Source organism: Mauremys mutica, chromosome 14 (assembly GCF_020497125.1).
Source record: "Mauremys mutica isolate MM-2020 ecotype Southern chromosome 14, ASM2049712v1, whole genome shotgun sequence".
In the NCBI taxonomy this organism is placed as follows: Eukaryota; Metazoa; Chordata; order Testudines; family Geoemydidae; genus Mauremys; species Mauremys mutica.
The window spans coordinates 43800582-43818381 of NC_059085.1; the positions used below are offsets into that span (position 1 = coordinate 43800582).

The 17800-nt window shown below is 51.2% G+C and overlaps 1 protein-coding gene across 3 annotated transcripts in view; it reads left to right on the plus strand.

Moving 5' to 3' along the window:
* Positions 1–17800, plus strand: part of TANGO6 (transport and golgi organization 6 homolog) — an 85019-nt gene that overhangs the window by 21185 nt on the left and 46034 nt on the right. For all 3 annotated transcript variants that reach the window (XM_044987745.1, XM_044987746.1, XM_044987747.1), the window contains exons 8-12: positions 3449–3561; positions 5215–5391; positions 8228–8354; positions 9634–9825; positions 12586–12720. In XM_044987745.1, coding sequence (XP_044843680.1) covers positions 3449–3561; positions 5215–5391; positions 8228–8354; positions 9634–9825; positions 12586–12720 — 744 coding nt within the window. The remainder of the gene's footprint in view (positions 1–3448; positions 3562–5214; positions 5392–8227; positions 8355–9633; positions 9826–12585; positions 12721–17800) is intronic.

Genomic DNA, 17800 nt, shown 5'->3' on the forward strand with positions numbered 1-17800 from the left:
GGGCATCCTTTAGCCACCTTGGTTGGTGTAGGAAGGTGTGGAACAGAAAAGCCCTAGTGGCTCAGTGCTTGATCCTCTGCTGTGACCACAACAGCAAATGGCCTCTTTGGGTCTAGCAGAAAACAAGATTCAGACCAATCTCAGACTGTTACCAGTCTGCAGTGAGCCAGCTCTGAGGCTTAGCCATGTGTCCTGTCAGGGGAACCTGCTCTCCTGTGAGTCCCAGGCTCCGGGCTAGAAGGGCAGCGTCTGGAGCAATGGAGTTTAACTGCAAGAAGCTAGTGATTGGATCTTTGGCAGAAGCCTTGGCAGTCTGAGCTTTTAAACCAGAGGTGGGCAAACTATGGGCCGGATCCGTCCCACCAGCTGTTTTAATCCGGCCCTCGAGCGCCTGCTGGGGTGCAGGGTCTGGGGCTTGCCCTGCTCCAGCCGGGGAGCAGGGTTGGGGCTGCTCCACGTGGCTCACGGAAGCAGCGGCATGGCCCCTTCTGGCTCCTACATGTAGGGGCAGCCAGGAGGCTCCAATCTGCAGGCTACCCCCCCACCCCCAAGCACCGCCTCCCCCAGCTCCCATTGGCTAGGAACCATGGCCAATGGGAGCTGCAGGGGTGACACCTGCAGACGGGGCAGTGTGCAGAGCCACCTGTCCGCGCCTCTGTGTAGGAGCCGGAGAAGGGATATGCCGCTGCTTCTGGGAGCCACTTGCAGTAAGCACTGCCTGGAGCCTGTGCCCCGAGCCTCTCACTGCTCCCCAACCCCTGGCTCCAGCCCTGATCCCCCTCCCGCCCTCCAAACCCCTCAATCCCTGCCCGCAACACCCTCCTGCACCCCAAACTTCTCATCCCCAGCCCCACCCCAGAGATCACACACCCAACTGGAGCCTGCACCCGTTGGCATGCCCCAACCCCCTGCCACAGCCTTGATCCCCATCCTCCAAACCCCTTGATCCCAGCCTGGAGCGCCCTCCCGCACCCCAAACCGCTCATTTCCAGCCCCACCCCAGAGCCTGCACCCCCAGCTGGAGCCCTCACCCACTCCCTAGCCCAGAGCCCCCTCCCAGAGCCTGCACCCCCAACCAGAGCCCTCACCCCCTCCTGCACCCCAGTCCCAATTTTGTGAGCATTCATGACCGCCATATAATTTCTATTCCCAGATGTGGCCCTCGGGCCAAAAAGTTTGCCTACCCCTGTTTTAAACACTATGATTGGTGCAACATTTTGGGTAGTAATGATCTGTTATAACTAGCTGGCAGGCAGAGGCCAGTCAGGGGGCTGCTCTGTGGCTGGTGTTCATTATGAAAATGCCTCTGGAGTGCAGGGCGGATCCCTCGTTAATGGCACTGTGCTTTAGTCCTGACAGCAGAGAGATTAACAGTGGAGACTCCGGCTTGCAAGTGTGCAGGTTTTTTGCCTACCAAGTGTCATTTGATGCTAGAGTGGGAATTGCTCCTTGGGGCTTCACCAGGAAGGCTTTGTATACCAAAGATGCTGGTTAGGAAGCACGCTCCACAGGGATTAGCATGGGCAAAACACTCTGCATCAAAACAATAGGCCAGTATATTATCCAAAGAATCTCCTCCTTCCTCACCTAAGCTGCCCTCTCGCTCTGGGCTGGCATGTTGCATCTGACAGGCAGTAGCAACACTTGGAAGTCCGCTCTGAGATTGGATCAAACCCTAGGAACCGCTTGCCCTCCAGCTGCCAGGGAAATCTGGAGCTGGGAGGAATAGTCTTGTTTAAAGGAACAGTGTCCTCCAAGCAGGCAGTTTCCCAGCCTGCTGAGCTGAAGATCATTCAAACAGCTTGCTAACAGGGTCGATATTTTATTTGCCTCTTCCTGGCACCCTCCCCAGTAAAAACATTTTTAACAAACCCACATACCTGTTAATTTGAAATTTACTGTAAGAAATGTGCACACTCTGAAATTGTAAGTCTGTAACTAATCAGAGCTTTTTATTTCTTGTAGCCTTCTGCACTGGGTGTCTAGAGTTATTGCTATTACCGCAGCCATCTTATGAGGGTTTTTAGAGAAATAGTTCAAAACAAACCAGGGCCGCCCAGAGGGGGGGGCAAAGGGGGCAATTTGCCCCGGGCCCCGGACTCCGCAGGGGCCCCCAAGAGAAGAGCGGAGGCTCCCGCCTCCGCCCCTCTCCTGGAGCCTCAGCGTCTCCGGCGGGGCCCCTGAGCCCCACCCCGCTCAGAGACGGTCCCGGCCCCGGCCTCTTACCGAGCACGTCTCCAACGGGGCCTGAGCCCCGCCCCGCTCAGAGCGGCGTGGGGAGGGGGCGGGGCAGCTGCCTCCGCTCGGCGTGGAGCTCACAGCCCCGCCCCCTCACCACGCGGCTCTGAGCGGGACGGAGCTCAGGTCCCGCCGGAGACGTGCTCGGTAAGAGGCTGGGGGCGGGACCCGCCGGGGGCGGGGGGGGGGAAGCGGGACCCGACGCCGACGCGCAGCCCGGTCTTCGGTGGCGGGGGGCCCCTTCTGTTCCGGGACCCGCCGCCTAAGTGCCCGGAAGGCCCGCGGCGGGGACCCCCCCCCGCCACCGAATTACCGCCGAAGACCGGGCTGCGCTTCGGCGGCGGTCCCGCTTCGGCGGTAATTCGGCGGCGGGGGGTCCCCGCCGCGGGTCTTCGGGGCACTTTGGCGGCGGGTCCCAGAACGGAAGGGCCCCCCGCCGCCAAAGACCCCGGGCCCCCGGAATCCTCTGGGCGGCCCTGAAACAAACGTGTAAATTGTAAGATTTTTCAGGATCTCTCTCCCTGGGCTTTGGGGCAGGGAAGGGAGATGTGGGGTGATTTGTGTGGCTGGTAACTGGGGGTGCTGCGGGTGGTTATGATGGTATTTGAAATGTATCGGGGTATAGAGCCCTGGGTAGGTGCCTTTTGGAAATAAAGGGAGGGAGGAGAGAGTGTCACTCTGAAGTCTCCTCAAAGTGCTGCCTGTCAGCAGCCTGAGTCTCACGGGCCCTCTGCCTTCTCCTTGGATACCTCACTCAGCACATAGCAGCCCAGTTGTCTTTCAGCCTTCGCTTTCGAGGGACTGAGCTGTCCAACAATGGAGATGTGACTCTGGGTATGTTGGTCACCAGGTTTATAAAGACTTGTCTCTTCAAATACTGCAGTCTGTAGTTTTAATCCCCAACCCTGAGTGATAGCGGCCCTGCGTAACTGGCTGTAATACACAAATAGCATGAAGCCCTACTGTAGCTAGCTCTGGCAGTTCCTAGATGACTCTGGAGAAGATGGTGCTGATGAAGGCTGCTTTCAGTGCTTAATAGCAAACAGGAGTCTGGTGTGATCAAGGGATGTGGACTCAGAATTAGAAGGGCTGGGAGCAGTAACCTGCTCCGTGTATGTTCAGAAATCAGTCCCTACCAGGCATGCACATGCCTTTCACCCATCCCTTCCTCTGCACTCCAGGCAGACATTTGACCCTTCTGTCTCCGTAGGTGTACGTGGCTGGGAATGAGGCCTCTGATGTGTTGCTGGAATCCTTGCAGCCAGCTCTGGGAGTGATTTTCTCTCTCTATTGTTTCACCAAGCAGAACGTGTCTCACTTACGGTAAGGCATGTGGCAAAACTCTTCTGCTAAGTAAAGAGGTAATGCCTGGCACACAGCTCTGTATCCTGGGGTGGGGGAATCCTCCCCGCTTGGTGCCCTGCTGTAAAAGACAGAGAAATCAGTGCCTTATTGCTGCGCAGAGACGGAAGTGTCCAGAGGACACTCCTGTGCCGAGCTTGCAGCCCCAAGGAGTTTAGATTCAAACTCACCCCGACTATGGATGTCAGACACACACAGCAGACCAGAACTGCCCCCAGGCTTGCCGTGGTAAGATACAGTGCTCGTCTGGTAGGTCAGAAACTAGTACTTTGAAGTGGTGACAAGTCTACCTACAGGGTGCTGGGGATCAGCCATTAATTAGTTCACTGTCTGGCCTATGTGGAACTGAGTAGGAAGGAGGGATCGTGGTTGCCCAGGGACAGCAGAAAGGGGTGTGTGTGGCGAGGGGCTTGGCTGGGTGTGGGGTGTTTTGTGTGCAGGTGGGATTTAGGGACAAGGGAAAACTTGAAATAAATTCCAGTATATGGACCTGAATGTCCTTGTGCTCTACTGGCTGTTTGAAGTAAAGGTCATTTGTTTTCCATCTGAGCTGATTTCCCTCTTCCTGGAGGTGCACAGGACCTGCTCCTCTCCTGGCCATTGTAGCTTTGTTCACACTGAGCTCTACGTTGAGTTCTCCCACCCCTGGAGTAACACCAGTACTGTGCGGGTAGCACGAGTGCAGACCAGCTGCTGGTGTGTTTGCCACTTTCCTCTCAGCCTGCTCCGAGCAGGGTTGGACGACAGTTTGATAATCACGTTGCCAGGAGGTTTACTCAAGCCCTTCCACCATTACTAATACCACGAGGGGCACAAGGGCTTTGATGAAAAGCTCTGTGGAGACACAGCCTTTGCCAGCAGAAAGACATCATCATTAATAATGTCAACGGTGCAGGGGCACCTCCTTAAAACAATGAAAACAACAAACTAAACCAGCTGCAGGGAGAGTGGGGCTACCGGGGCACTGGATCTTTCCCAGAATTCAGCAAGCGTAACCGAACTGCAGCTGCCCAGCACTGGTCAATCTTCCAGAATCTGGCACCGTCATGAAACAGCTGCTGGCACTCATCCAGTCATTACTGAGTTACGGGCTATCTGTCACCTCACTCTCCTCCCAATTTCCTCCTCTGATGCCTTGGCTCAGGAACAGCTCTGTTCACTGAGTGGGACTGCAGGCAGGCTTCAGGCCCAGAAGCCACTAATCCCACGAGGGGTCTGTGTGGAGGTGGTCTTTATTGTGCATATTCACTTTCATTCACACGGTCAGGCTTCTCGTTGCTGGGTTGAAATCTTTAATGACCCAGATCCTTCCACATCTGAACTGTGGAGGAGCAGGAGAAGCCATTGTGATGCATTGCAGCTGCCTTATAAGCGCACATAGAGAACTGTCACCTCCCTGGGGCTTACTGTATCTGTGAGACTGCACAGAAGGAACTTTCCAAGGTGTGTCTGTGGTCACCTGCCATCTTCCCAGTGCCACCAGCTCGCTCTGATGGTGTTTGCTGTGTATTGGAGCTCACAGAACATCATTGTAACATTGCTCCATGTGTCTGTTACAAGGCAACATGCCAATGGTAGAAGATGGACTCTGTCATGGCCTCTCTTTCTTGACAGCTCACCATGCCAGGAGATTTTATTATGGGTCTTGGAGAAGTCAGAGAGAAAGGTGGCGCTCTCCATGCTGGAAGGGTTTGCAGGACTGGGTAGAACCATGCAGTTTCTCCATCCGCTATGCCAGTTTCAAGTAGCTGGTGGAGGTGGTGCCATGGTCACTGTCAGAGAGACCATCAGGTAAGAGACTATGTCGTGACACGCTGCGTTAGCAGCCTTACACCCCTTGCCTGGCGTGCCTTCAACTGTCGTCATTCAACACCTCGGGCTGTTTTATGGCTCAGCCAGTAAGGGGTGCCCATGCAAAGTTCCACAACATGTGCAGAATATGAAAGCGGCGGGGTTCAAGACGTTGTCGGGGATTCTGTAATCCCTGGGGAGTGTCACCACTGGGCAGGGATGGACGATTGACTTGGACTTGGGCTTTACAGGCAAACTGAGCCGAACATTGCTGGAGCAATGTGGTGTGAAGTTGGACCAGACTTTTAGCCCTGATACAGCTACAAAACCAGTAATAAAATTCATGGTTGGCTTTTATTAGCATTATTAATTTCTTCTTGGGAGCCCTTTGGCCTGAGGCTGGATGGCTCAGGGGATTGAGAATAGGAAATGGCCTTTCACTCCTGAATCTCTGGTTCAAATTCTGACCAGACTGGTAGTGTCTGATGTCATCACAGCCTAATACAGGGGTGGCCAACCTGTGGCTCCAGAGCCACATGCGGCTCTTCAGAAGTTAATATGCGGCTCGTTGTACAGGCACTGACTCTGGGGCTGGAGCTACAGGTGCCAACTTTCCAATGAGCTGGGAGGGGGTGCTCACTGCTCAACCCCTGGCTCTGCCACAGGCCCTGCCCCCTCTCCACCCCTTCCCGCCCCCTTCCCTGAGCCTGCTGTGTCCTTGCTCCTCCCCCCATCCCCCGAACCTCCTGCACTCCAGGAAACAGCTGATTGGGAGGTGCAGGGAGGAAGGGGAAGGCACTGATCAGTGGGGCTGCCGGTGGGTGGGAGGGAGCAGATACGGGGGCTGCTGACATGTTACTGTGGCTCTTTGGCAATGTACATTGGTAAATTCTGGCTCCTTCTCAGGCTCAGGTTGGCCAACCCTGGTCTAATGGCTGATCAGTTACGTGTGTGAAATGAATGGAGTGGACATCTAGCACCATCAGCATGGTACTAATTGACCCTCTTGTTGACGTCCTCTGTAGACTGACTGAATGAGCCATAGTGACTGAACTCCCCCAGTGCTCCTGGAGATGGTCCCTCCAGGGTAGGGTCAGGCATGTTGGTGCCTGGCGTTAGATGGCAATTGCCCATGCTCTGTCTGCTTTGAGGGTAAATGGAAGACTGCAGGCTCCAGCACTGTCCAGACAGAGCCCATCACCAGCTTGGGGCATGTATCTACGAGCCAGCATTACCTGGTGGAAAGAACCAGGAACTCCTGCTTTGTCACTGGCCTACTGTGTGAGCAAGTTTGGAGTTGTCTGCACACAGACTTGCATCCATTTAGTTAAACTGGTGCAGAACCCCATGTGGCTGTTCTTATTCCAGTGTAGTTTAAACCTGTGCCTGCAACTTGAATGAACATGGTTAGAACTAAAATAAGTGTGTCGGGGTTTGCGCAGGTTTAACTAAATCAATGTAAAATCATTGCTCAAGTTAAACTAATGCACCTTTGCATGTCGACAAGGCCTTGCTTCCCCTCTGTGTATCTATTTCCCTCTTTTCTGGCTGGGGAAACAATTGTAGGGCTGCTGCATTCATTCATTAATGCTCATCCAGCTCTTCGCAGAGGAGTTATGTATGTGCTAACTATTTTGTGTGCATAGGTTCTGCCCTTGTCATTCCTGCAATGAATGTAGGTTAATTAGTGAACTGAATGCTCAGCCATTTCAACTTCATCACCAAACTAAATGATATTCATCAGCTGCCTACTGGCTGTCGCCTTTCAGGGCGTGCAGTACAGGGTGTTGCTGTCACTGGGAGTTTGCAAAAGCCTGGAAGTGATGAAACAGTGTAAACGCTGCCCCAGCTTCCCCTGATCGGGAGTGACAGGTGGGCTGGGAAGGCATGGGAAATACTGAGGCACAAAGCTGGACAGATAAGCCGGAAGCCGCTTGGGCATTTGGGACTTCACGTTAATTCTGTCACGTGGAAAGCACTCCTCACTGAAGGCTTGGCTCATTACAGCTTGAAACCACTTTATAAACCTGGATGAGATAGCCAGGGTTCCAAACACTGCAGTGCCAGTCGGGATGGGAAGGAGTGGATCTTACACTGAGGGAGATTCTAAATACCACTGAGAACTCTTCCTGGAAGTGTTTGGCACTGCTCCTTGGTGTCAGTAGGAGAGCTTAGCTTGCTGGAGTTACCTGCTGGATCTGGAGCATGGGTTTACGCCCCAGCCCTCTCCCTCACAGGAACATGGACAAGGCTCTGGCATACAGCAGCAGATTAGGGATTCTTCTGGGAGGGAGGTCATATAATGCTGTTGATCAAAGAGAAGGCAGACAGACCATCCTGTTGCGGGCACACCTTCAGCAGCCGGTGGTCTCTCCCATTGGGGTTGGGAGTGATTTTCATGCTTGTTTGAGTCTTAAAACCAGATCCCTGGCTGCTGACTAGCTTAAACAGCCCCAAGAGTGGGCTAGGCAGTGGGGGCCACCGTTGACCATTAGAGCCCTGCATGCTTCTTGCATGAATAGGGACCTTAGACCTGGTGCCCAGGCAAAATTCCATCTTCAAATAACATTGTCTCTGAAAAAGTTTCCCTGCCGTTTCTGTTGGATACGGTATTCTCTGCTTCCTGTCATGAAACGGGGTGTAGCACTGCTGTGTGCTGGCTGCTGCATCTTAATGGGGAGATGAAAGGATGCCCCTGTGGAAGTATTCTGGAAATCCCTACAGCACTTGGGGATGATATGTGCCAGGAAATGCTCTTGCCAGGGTTAGTTAAAAAACCAACACCAGAGAGACTCTGGGTGGGTTCCTGTCAGGTGAAACATTGGCTGCATTTCAGTGATGAGGAGGAGGCGCTCTACCAGAAGGTCTCCTCGGAGCAGTGGCAGATGGAGCAGTTGGTGGACCTGTTGACTCACTGCCAGAAGAGCGGCTTAGCTGGAGACTTCTTCATCTGCTGTTTAAAGGTAAGAGGCCACAGTCTGTTAGCAGCCTGTGCCGGGTGCAAGGGTCCAGGAAGTGCCTTGCATTCCCAGAGGGTTAACTTCCACATGCCTGATGGTTCCATGCCGCTACAGGTATAGGGTAGCTATATCTCGCAACAGTTGCAGCACCAAGCCCTGAGGAGGCACATGGAGTCCTCAGCCTGTGAAAGGCTTAACCCTTGTTCTGAGAACAGGAACATGTCTGAAGTTGAATGGTGGGATTTAGGCTGTGGGTAATGCCTACCTTTGCAGACCGCCACTTCCTTGGCTTTCAAGAAGGAAAGGCACTTCCCCAGCTCCCTGGCCCACGTTTCCTTTTCTTCCTGCAGCTTCATATCCAGCCTAATCACCGCCATGGCCCCTCCTCAGTGTTTGCTAGGGCTGGGCCAGGCTTTACTCTGCTCTGCTGCCAGGCAGAGTGTATAATCCGTGTCCTGCTAGCCCCCTTTGGGGTTGGTTACGGCCCTTCTGCTGTGCACAGAGGCGCTGCGCTCCTTTGTCTGGCCACCAGAAGAGCTCATCCAGTGTATGGATGGGAAGGGGCACTGGCAGCACAGGGGCACGTCTGTGTGAAGCAAGCGGGGTGCCCAGGCCATGCAGCCCACCACCAGGAAGCCCTTCTCAACCTGTTCAGCAGATGTTCCTGTTCACTTTATAACTCAGGAAATATACAGTTAAAATCTAGTTTGCTAGAGGTCAAAGGGTCTCTGGGGTGTCTGAGGCAAGCACCAAAGCAAATGAGCAAGCAAGACCCTGGCAGGTTTACAGCCCTAAAGTGACCATCCTTAGGGGAAGCTTTTAGTGTTCCTTCCCCTGATACGTGCTAGGAGATCACCCTGCAGCATTTGGGGCGGTGGTAGCAGTATGAGGAGAGGGGTGGGAGATCCCAGGCCTGGATAACAGAACCAGCATGAGATCCCTTTGGAAAGCTTGGGCTTTAGGAAAATGGCTGGAGAAGAATCCCCAAGGCCTCAGTGCAGATCAGTCTGCTTCCTGGCACCTGGATGAAGATTCTGGGCTAGGGTGAGGATGGCAGCAAAGGTTTGAGGCCTATAGTTACTATAGTAGAATCGGCTGCTCTGTGATGCTGATGTGCTCTTTAAATCTGACCTTGTTCTTGGACGTTTGCTGCTGGCCAGTTGCCAGCTGGGTGCCCCCAGCTGTGTGGATGGGGCTGTCATTGCCGGTGGCCCAGCGACCTAGTTCCTGTATTTAGCTCTGTTTCTGACTGTGCCGTGCACTCCCCTCCCCTCCCCGGCAGGAGCTGACTCACGTGGCTGCAAAGGACGAGGCTGGCTCGGATGCTGTTCCCCTCTCCTGTGAGAGTCTGGTGGAGCTGGAGCAATACCACAGTCAGCATCTTGTGGGGCAGAAGAAGAAACTGCTTGTTCTGCAGCTGGTGGCCATGCTGTGTGAGCGCGTCTCAGACACTGTGTTCACAGACATTGTCCAGGTAGGTCATGGCACTGGCAACAGCACTGCACCTGGGAAATGCCATCTGACTTGAGGCTCACAGAACAACCCTCAGCTGGGTCCTGTATAAGTCTTGGTTGAACCCCTTCTGCAGAGTGTGACATGAAGTCAGACGTGGCTACTGCCTTTCCGTTGACTGACTCCCATGCACTGAGGTGAGGGTGCAGTGAGGAGCGGTGTTCCCTGTGTGACCACAGGGGGGAATAGCCTGAAATCTCAAAGACTTCTGCTTGGGAAAATGAGACAGCAATGGTTCTGAGCTTCCCACAGCCAGCACTTCTACACCAGTCACTGGTGGGCATCCTGCTGGAAGAGGCTGGGGCTGAGTATCTAGAGCAGTGGTTCTCAACTTCTTGTTTCATTTGTGGACCCCTACAGGATTTCGAATGGAGGTGTGGACCCCTTTGGAAATCGTAGACACAGTCTGCAGACCCCAGGTTGAGAACCACTGATCTAGGGGACCTTGCCATACTTGGTGCTCCTGTCCCATTTCCAACAGCACCTTCTCCTGGGCTAAGCAGAGTGCCAATATTTTTCCCCAGCCCCTTGTTCCCAGAGCCTGCTGACCTTCCATTTGCAGTTTGAACAATATTGGGAGAATTCAGAAGCTCCATGTTACTCAAACTGTGGAGGTGATCTGAGCTGCTGTTCGGGGATGGAAGGAGCTCCAAATTGGTGGAAATGTGATGTGGTGACCAGATGCCCTCTGCCCTCTTGCCATGGGGCCCCCATTGGGAGCTACTCCAAAGGAGGTTACTCTGAATTGAACCCCCTGCATGAAGTATGAATAGCCGCTAGTCTTCCATCCCCAGCACAAATCAGCACTCGGGTGCTCCATGACGGCTCTGCACCAGCAGTTAAATGAGCCTCTTCCCAGAGTTGTGCTGCACCAGTGTTGCTGGTGGACAAACAAAGAAGTGAACCGGAAGAGTCATATTAATGTTGAGCTCCATTAGAAATGCAGGAAGCTAAGGGAAGATCAAAGGTTTGGGCTGCCAAATGGCGAAGGCCAAAGCCAGTCGGGCAGGAAATGTGTTTGTGATTTTAAAGCTTCTTGCAGAGAGTTGTGAAACATGGGAAAAAATATCTGATCCTATTCTTGACTGCAGACTCGGCATGGAGCACGTGAGGTCTAATCCCCTGGCCTTGTCTTACTCTGCATAATTGGGGAGCGCTTTGAACAGATGAAATGTGCCTAGAGAAGGAATAATTGTTGGGGGCTGGAAACCCTGCAGTGTGTTTCTGGAGAAGACCAATTATTCTTTATTTGCGGAATACTCCAAACGATGCAAAGTGCTGTGGTGACAGTGGAGAAGGGCACAGTCCGTGCCACAGAGCGCTTGCAGTCAAAGACAGCCTACCGAAAAGGGGAGAGAGCAGGATTGTCTCAATGAACGTATTTGATCCATGCTGAACTCCTGCTTTGGCGTTTGACCCTGTAGCCAGCCAGCAACTTTGATGTGTGCTGGTGTTAATCTAACCCTATTTTACTGAGCTTTCTAATTGTTCCTTACGGGATATTTTAAACCCGGTCCTTTCTTAATATTTTGCACTGTTTAACCCCTACCCAGTCTATATTTACCTAGTTAATGTTTCAAGCCCTAGCCTTTTCCTAATATGTTCGAACCCTTAATCCTCCTCTGTCATCCCTCCCAACAGTGATCAGGTGATGAGTCCAGTGCCCTTTGCTTCCCAGAACCTCCTCCGTCCTTGCCCACTTCCAACCCTTTCGCTCTGCACAAACCTCTAGTCACCTGCAGAGACTGGCAGGTTGCTTAGCTCAGGTCAGAAAGGGGTAGCTCCCAGGGGCTGCTAACATACTGCTCCCTGGAGACCTTGCAGGACTCCTGCTCTCGCAGAGGCCTGCTAATGAAGGCAATGAGCTGCATTATTATCGTCATCCAGGGACTGTGAAGGGCTGCAGTAAAGAAGCAAAGAAAAATGCTGCTTCCCTTGGAATAAAGGACTCGGAAAGCCTTGACAGAAGCCAAGCCACTGTTGCTGTTTATAGCCCAGTCTATCAGTGTGTGCTTTTTAAGGAGTTTCTAGCTAGGCTTTGGGCTAAAACCTGCTATGTATGACTCAGGCGGGGGATGTGAGTGTTGTATTTTAAGTATCAAGTTTCAGAAATATCAGTTTTTTTGTCTCAGGTTTAAAGGACTGGAGGGAGGGGGAAGGCCTCTTGGTTTGGCTGCAGCCTTGCATTCCTGGTGCTGACAGCCAAATCTGCTTGTTAAAATTAAAATGGCCAGAATGTTGAGGCATAATATTGCTTTTCATAGTGAAGAAAATTAGACAGGCCAAGCTCATAATATATGAGCAGCTACTGGGGATTCATAGCTCCAGAAATACTTCAAATTTGCTAAAAGTATCTCTCAAACTCCTATGGCTTCCTGGTGCCCACCAAGTGAGTTTATAAATAAATTAAGCAAAGCCGCGCTGTCTCCTCTTCCTCTGGAACTCCCAGCATGTCCGGCACTGGGAGCTCTTTGGGGCAGGAACTGTCTATTTCTGTTTATGGTACAACACTGAGCACCGTGTGAGTGTCAAACAAAGAATCAAGTTCCACTTCCAGGTAAATACGAGTTTCTCCGGCTCCCCTGGTAGAGGACCAGAGCTCCTGTAGAGTGCAGTGGTCTGCAGCCAGCCCATAGGGGGTGCAGTGACTGAAGGATCGTTGTGTCTCTAGCTGGAATGATGTGATTTCTCTTCTGTTCCCTAAACTCCCTTCCTTTGGCAGGTGGTGGAATTTGTGGCAGTTACCTTGCAGCGGGCCTGTGCAAGTCTTGCCCAGGGTCCAGAGGGCGCTGTGGAGGCGCAGACTCTGAGCATGTCCATGGGACTAGTGGCTGCCATGCTAGGAGGGGCAGTGCAGGTAAGCCAGGACACCATGGGTTGTGTGCAGATGAGCTGAATTCATGAAGGGGCCTCTGGAGCCCCTGGCCAGCAATGCAGGCTGCTCTGGCGTATGCATGACAGCCTGTGCCTGGGCTGAGATGCAACACTAGAATGGCTGGAACTGGATGGTTAGTTGAGATCAGATCATATTGAAATTTTGAAAATAGAGATCCTTTCCACTCCTGTGCCTTGCCCCTTGGAACAGACATGGTTTCCCTTCACCAGGAAGACTCTTAGGCTGTGGTTTGGATACTACAATGCTCCCGTCCCTTTTCTCTCCCCCACGTCTGCTGACTTCTGTCTGAGAGTGATGCCAAGAAATTGATTCATGCCATTGCATCAACTGGAGTGGGCTAGTGTGTAATGTGCGAAGGATGTAGCTGTGTTGTAACAAAGGGACCAGATGACTCACAATTGAGCTGTCTACCTGTTGCTATTTAAGCAGGCTCAAGAGTTACACTTGTACCTGTTTTGGAAGCATTTTCACGCCATCATGCAAGTCGTTGCACTGCTTGGATCCTACTTCATTTGTCAGCCTCTTCCTCCTTCAGTTTGTTCATTTAACCAAGGTCTCTTTATAATGTGGTGTGTTTCTAACAAAAAACCCACCAAACTCTAAATCTGTGAACAGACCCAGTGAAGGAGCATGGCCTGGGTGCATATTTAGTCAAACTACTACACTTCTCCTTTAGTTTAGTTCTGTAAATCTTCTAAAGTATGAAGAGGATAGTGATCTTGCATGTGCCTTGTAAGGTACACAGGAGGGAGCCCCTCTGGGACACACCTTAGGGGTTCTGCTGCTGGGGAAGGCAGAAAACATTTTCCCTAGCTACACAACTCTTAAAGCATAAGGGAGAATAGGGCCCTGTCTTGGGACTCCTAGGGTCCAGGGGACAGGTTGTTCTGGTGATATTTTGCCACTTAGTTCCAGATTATGGAGTTTACATGTACTTTGCATGCCAGCAGCTTCCAAGTCCTGGAGAATCAACCTGCTCCTGACCTGGTTTTTTCTCTAAAGTAAATAAACCTAGGAATGGCATACAAACAACTCTGCACAGCTCAGTGCTCACAAGTCATGAAGTACCAGTTAGTTTCATGCAGAACTCGGACTCTACCACCAGGTATAGGTGATCTGAGTCTCTACATGATCACATTGTATTCCTTAAATATTCATGTTTTTAGTCTGAGATACTCACGTGTAGCCTCTTGTAAGTGCATTACTCTGTATATGTCTTTCAGTCCCTGAAAGTCACTTACATGAAAAGTACACAATAAATTAAACTTATAGGACATCCTACCAATTAAGCAGGCATGGGAATAATAGTGAACATTTGCTGAGCACCTAAGTTTGCAGCAAAATTCACTTTCTGGTCAGCTGCCTCATTTTCTGAATTATACCAAAGGAAGGCTGATCTGCTGGTGGAAAAGAGAATTTGTTGCATCTGTTTGCTCACTAAGTTACTAAAATAATTAACGGAAGAGGAGACTCTTTCAGTGAAAACATTCTGGACTGTCTTGACAATGAAGTTAGTGGAAATGTGAAAAAATGGTACATGGTGTCACGTGTGAAAAGCAGTGGAAATCTTGTATGAAGCTATGTTAGTTCAGCAGTAGCCTGTGATCATGTGATTAATGACTGTATCATGATACATGTGCACATGGGGAAGATGAAGTCCATTCTCCACTCTCTGCCAAATCCCAGCATTTTAGGTTGTCGGTGAGACTGGGTGGGGGCATGGATCAGTGTTCACGTCGCAGTGCCCAGCCCAGACTGGGGAAGCTGATGATGCAACCAGCGGACCAAATTTGGTGATGAATCCTGCTCACATGCCTCCTGAGGCACGTGGTGCACATGCTAAGAAGTAGGACTGGGTATTTAATATTGACTTTTTGGTTGCGTGCATGGGGTTAAACTGATAGCTAAATGTGGGGCTGGGAAGGAATTTTGCCCAGGGCCTGGCAGGGTTTTACCTTCCTCTGAACCGCTGCCTGGGAGTGTTCCACTCACATAAGGTGGGCATGTACCACGATGGATTTCTTTCCCTTCTGGTTGCAGGGGAGCCTAGAGCACTGCGGGCCATCGTCCCTCCCACTAGCTATGATCTAAACCAGCCAAACACCATGTAAACTCAGGGCAGAAGCTTACTCTCTGCCCTTTCTGGTTTTCTTTCTCACCTAGACTCCTGCTTTCCTTTTGGGGTCTTCTCGTTGTTCAACTGCACCTTACCCTCCTTCCTCTGGCATGAGCAACACCTCCTCAGACACAGAGAACGTGCATTCTAGGTCTGTACCCCTGACCCACAGTGGATGAAGTAGTGGAGCAGGGCTCCACGCTTGTGCATGGGCCCACTCCTAAGTCAGACCTGATTCTCACTAGCTCATAGCTGCTCACTAGCCATTGTTAATGGAAGCAACTTAATGTGTCCAAATCAATTGAACGAGAAAGGTTTCCCAGGGCAGATGGTGGTTGACATCAGACATTTAGGTTAACATTTAGTATCCTGCAAATCTACAGGTATTGGTTTTATATCTGCATCTGTGGACCATTTTTTAAAATTTTGTATCCATGCAGGACTCTAAGTGTATTGTCTCAAATGGCCACCACAGAGGATATTTATCTTGGTTTTCAATTAAGTGTTTTGCACAATTGTGCAAAAAAATCTCCTGAAGCCACTGGCAAACCATCAGCTTCACTACTCAAGTCTTTGCTTTCCCAGCTCTAATGATTGAATTTTGAAACTGTCGGTTCCAGGATATTGGAGAGACAGGGTGGGTGCGGTAATATCTTTATTAGACCAACTTCTGTTGGCGAGAGGGACAAGCTTTCGAGCTCTGTATAAGCTCGTAAGCTTGTGTCTCTCGCCAGCAGAAGTTGGTCCAGTAACGTCTATTACCTCGCTCACCTTCTCTCTGATTTTTGAACTGCAGTTCAGTGCAAGAACTTCCTTTCATCCTCTCCCATGTCCTGATACACGCTGCTAGCAAAACCGCGCAGTGCCTCTTGCAGATCTGACACATTGCTACAGCTTCAGAGGGAACTTCTACCCAGTGACACTCTTGAGTAGCTTAGGCACAGTGCATTCCCCGCGGTAAAAGGGGGCTTGGGAGGAGCGTGCAGAGGACAGTTTTGTGATCTACCCTGGTGTTGCTGAACCTGGTGGTTCTCACGCCTGCCTGCCCCTGTCCTGCCCCTGTCCTTTGGGAGGTTGTAGCTCTTGTGCTCCCCCTGCTGGCGCTTTGCCAGAGCGAGGCAGGTCAATCAGTGCTGCTCATTAAACAAGGAAGTAAATGAAAAATGCACCTTAATCTCTGTAACCTCGAGAGAAAATATTTGTCAAATAGGAAAGGACGTCATTGGTGCAGCAGAGAGTGAAAACCAAAGTAGGTGTGAGAGCCCTGCTCCCCGAGGCTCCCCAGCATCTGAGATGCTAAAATCCCAGGCATTGACAATGCAGCCTTATTCGGAAGGTGTTGAAGTCTCATGATTTCAGCATCGGGATTGGGAGTTTGGATTTCTGTGTTCTATCCCTAGCTCTTCTCCAGACTTGTTGCGTGGTGCTGGATGAGTCACGTGACTGTGCAGGAGCTCAGTTTCCCAGCCAGAAGAAAGTGGATAATATTTATTTTCCCATCTCCAAAGGGGGCTGTGGAGCCTGATTCATGCAGTCAGTCCTAAAGCTCAAACATTACTGATGCCAAACGGGCATTCCGAGCACATGGGCTCTGCTGCAGGAGGCTCTGTGGGAGATCCGGAGATGGTCTGTTTCTTGCTAGCTTGTTGATTAGGGTGTGCAGTCACGCGTATTGGAAGGGCACGTTTCCTCTCCTGAGGAGTGATTAGGTTTCTTGGGCCTCTTGGAGATCCCTGACCCGATAGAGTTTTAGAGCTGAGCAGGCATCTCCGGGATGGACTAGAGGCAGTACTGGGATTGGCGCTGGTGGTGGAGACGGGGGATTGGCCCAGTCCTGGGAGTTGTGATGCAATCCTTTGGAGCTGATATAAGACTTTTGCTGCCTCCCCCCTGCTCCTGCCCTCCCCCGTCCTAGTTTCTTTTACGGTGCTGTGTGCTAAATCCAGGACATTGCCACTTGGTTTAGTTTGTCACGCACAGAGCAATTTTCTCCCTCAAGTAGCATCTTCACCCTTTGTTGAGGTCCTTTCAATGGATCTGTTGAGGTGTTGGCTACAGCAAAGGCACTTGGTCCAAATTGGGCAGATGTTATAATTCTCACGTATATTTCCTGATCACATTGACAGGATGAAAGTACTGGGTTATTTAACAAGTAAAAAGATATCCACTGGGAAGCAGATTTTAAATCAAGATCGGAATCTTTTTCTAAACAATACGGTCTAGTTCAAACAGAGATTAATGCAGGGAAGCGCTATGGTCTGTGTTATACAGGTGGTCAGATGAGATGATCACAGTGGTGCCTTCTGGCCTTATACTCTGGGAATCTACAGTCTGTGAAAAGCGCTTTGTGTCCCAGTTCACGTTCATCTCTGGAATATGCTTCGGAGGGAAGGTGATGCACTTGCGGTGCTTTAGGTAACTGTCGATGATCAGGCTCATTGCCTAGTCCTAGCAGACACATTGGTTTCCTGTACATGCCTCCTAGCAGATACTGAGGGGCAGACAGTCATTTGTTTTGATTTACAACATACACAAATGGCTCCTAATCCTGGGATCTGGGCACCTTTGTCATAAAATAGTTACATAAAGGTTGAACCAGCAGCTGCTCCTCACCTCTAGGCAAGAAAAAAATAACCAAAGATTAATCAAACCCCAAACAAATACCCTCTTAGCACAAGTGCAGGAGGTCGCTTGCATTCAGTCTGAACCTGGAGCGTGCTGCCAATCTGCACATCACCATGTGCACTCATGAAACTAGCCCTTGTCTCTCTCCATCCCCAGAAACATAGGAAGAAGACAGGGCCCTGCAGAGTGTTGTAATCACGTGCAATTACCTGTGCACACTTTTACATGCACAGTTTGTGATCTGTTGCATGTGCAGCTAGTCAAGTGACTGCTCACACAACTGCACCTGCACATCGCATG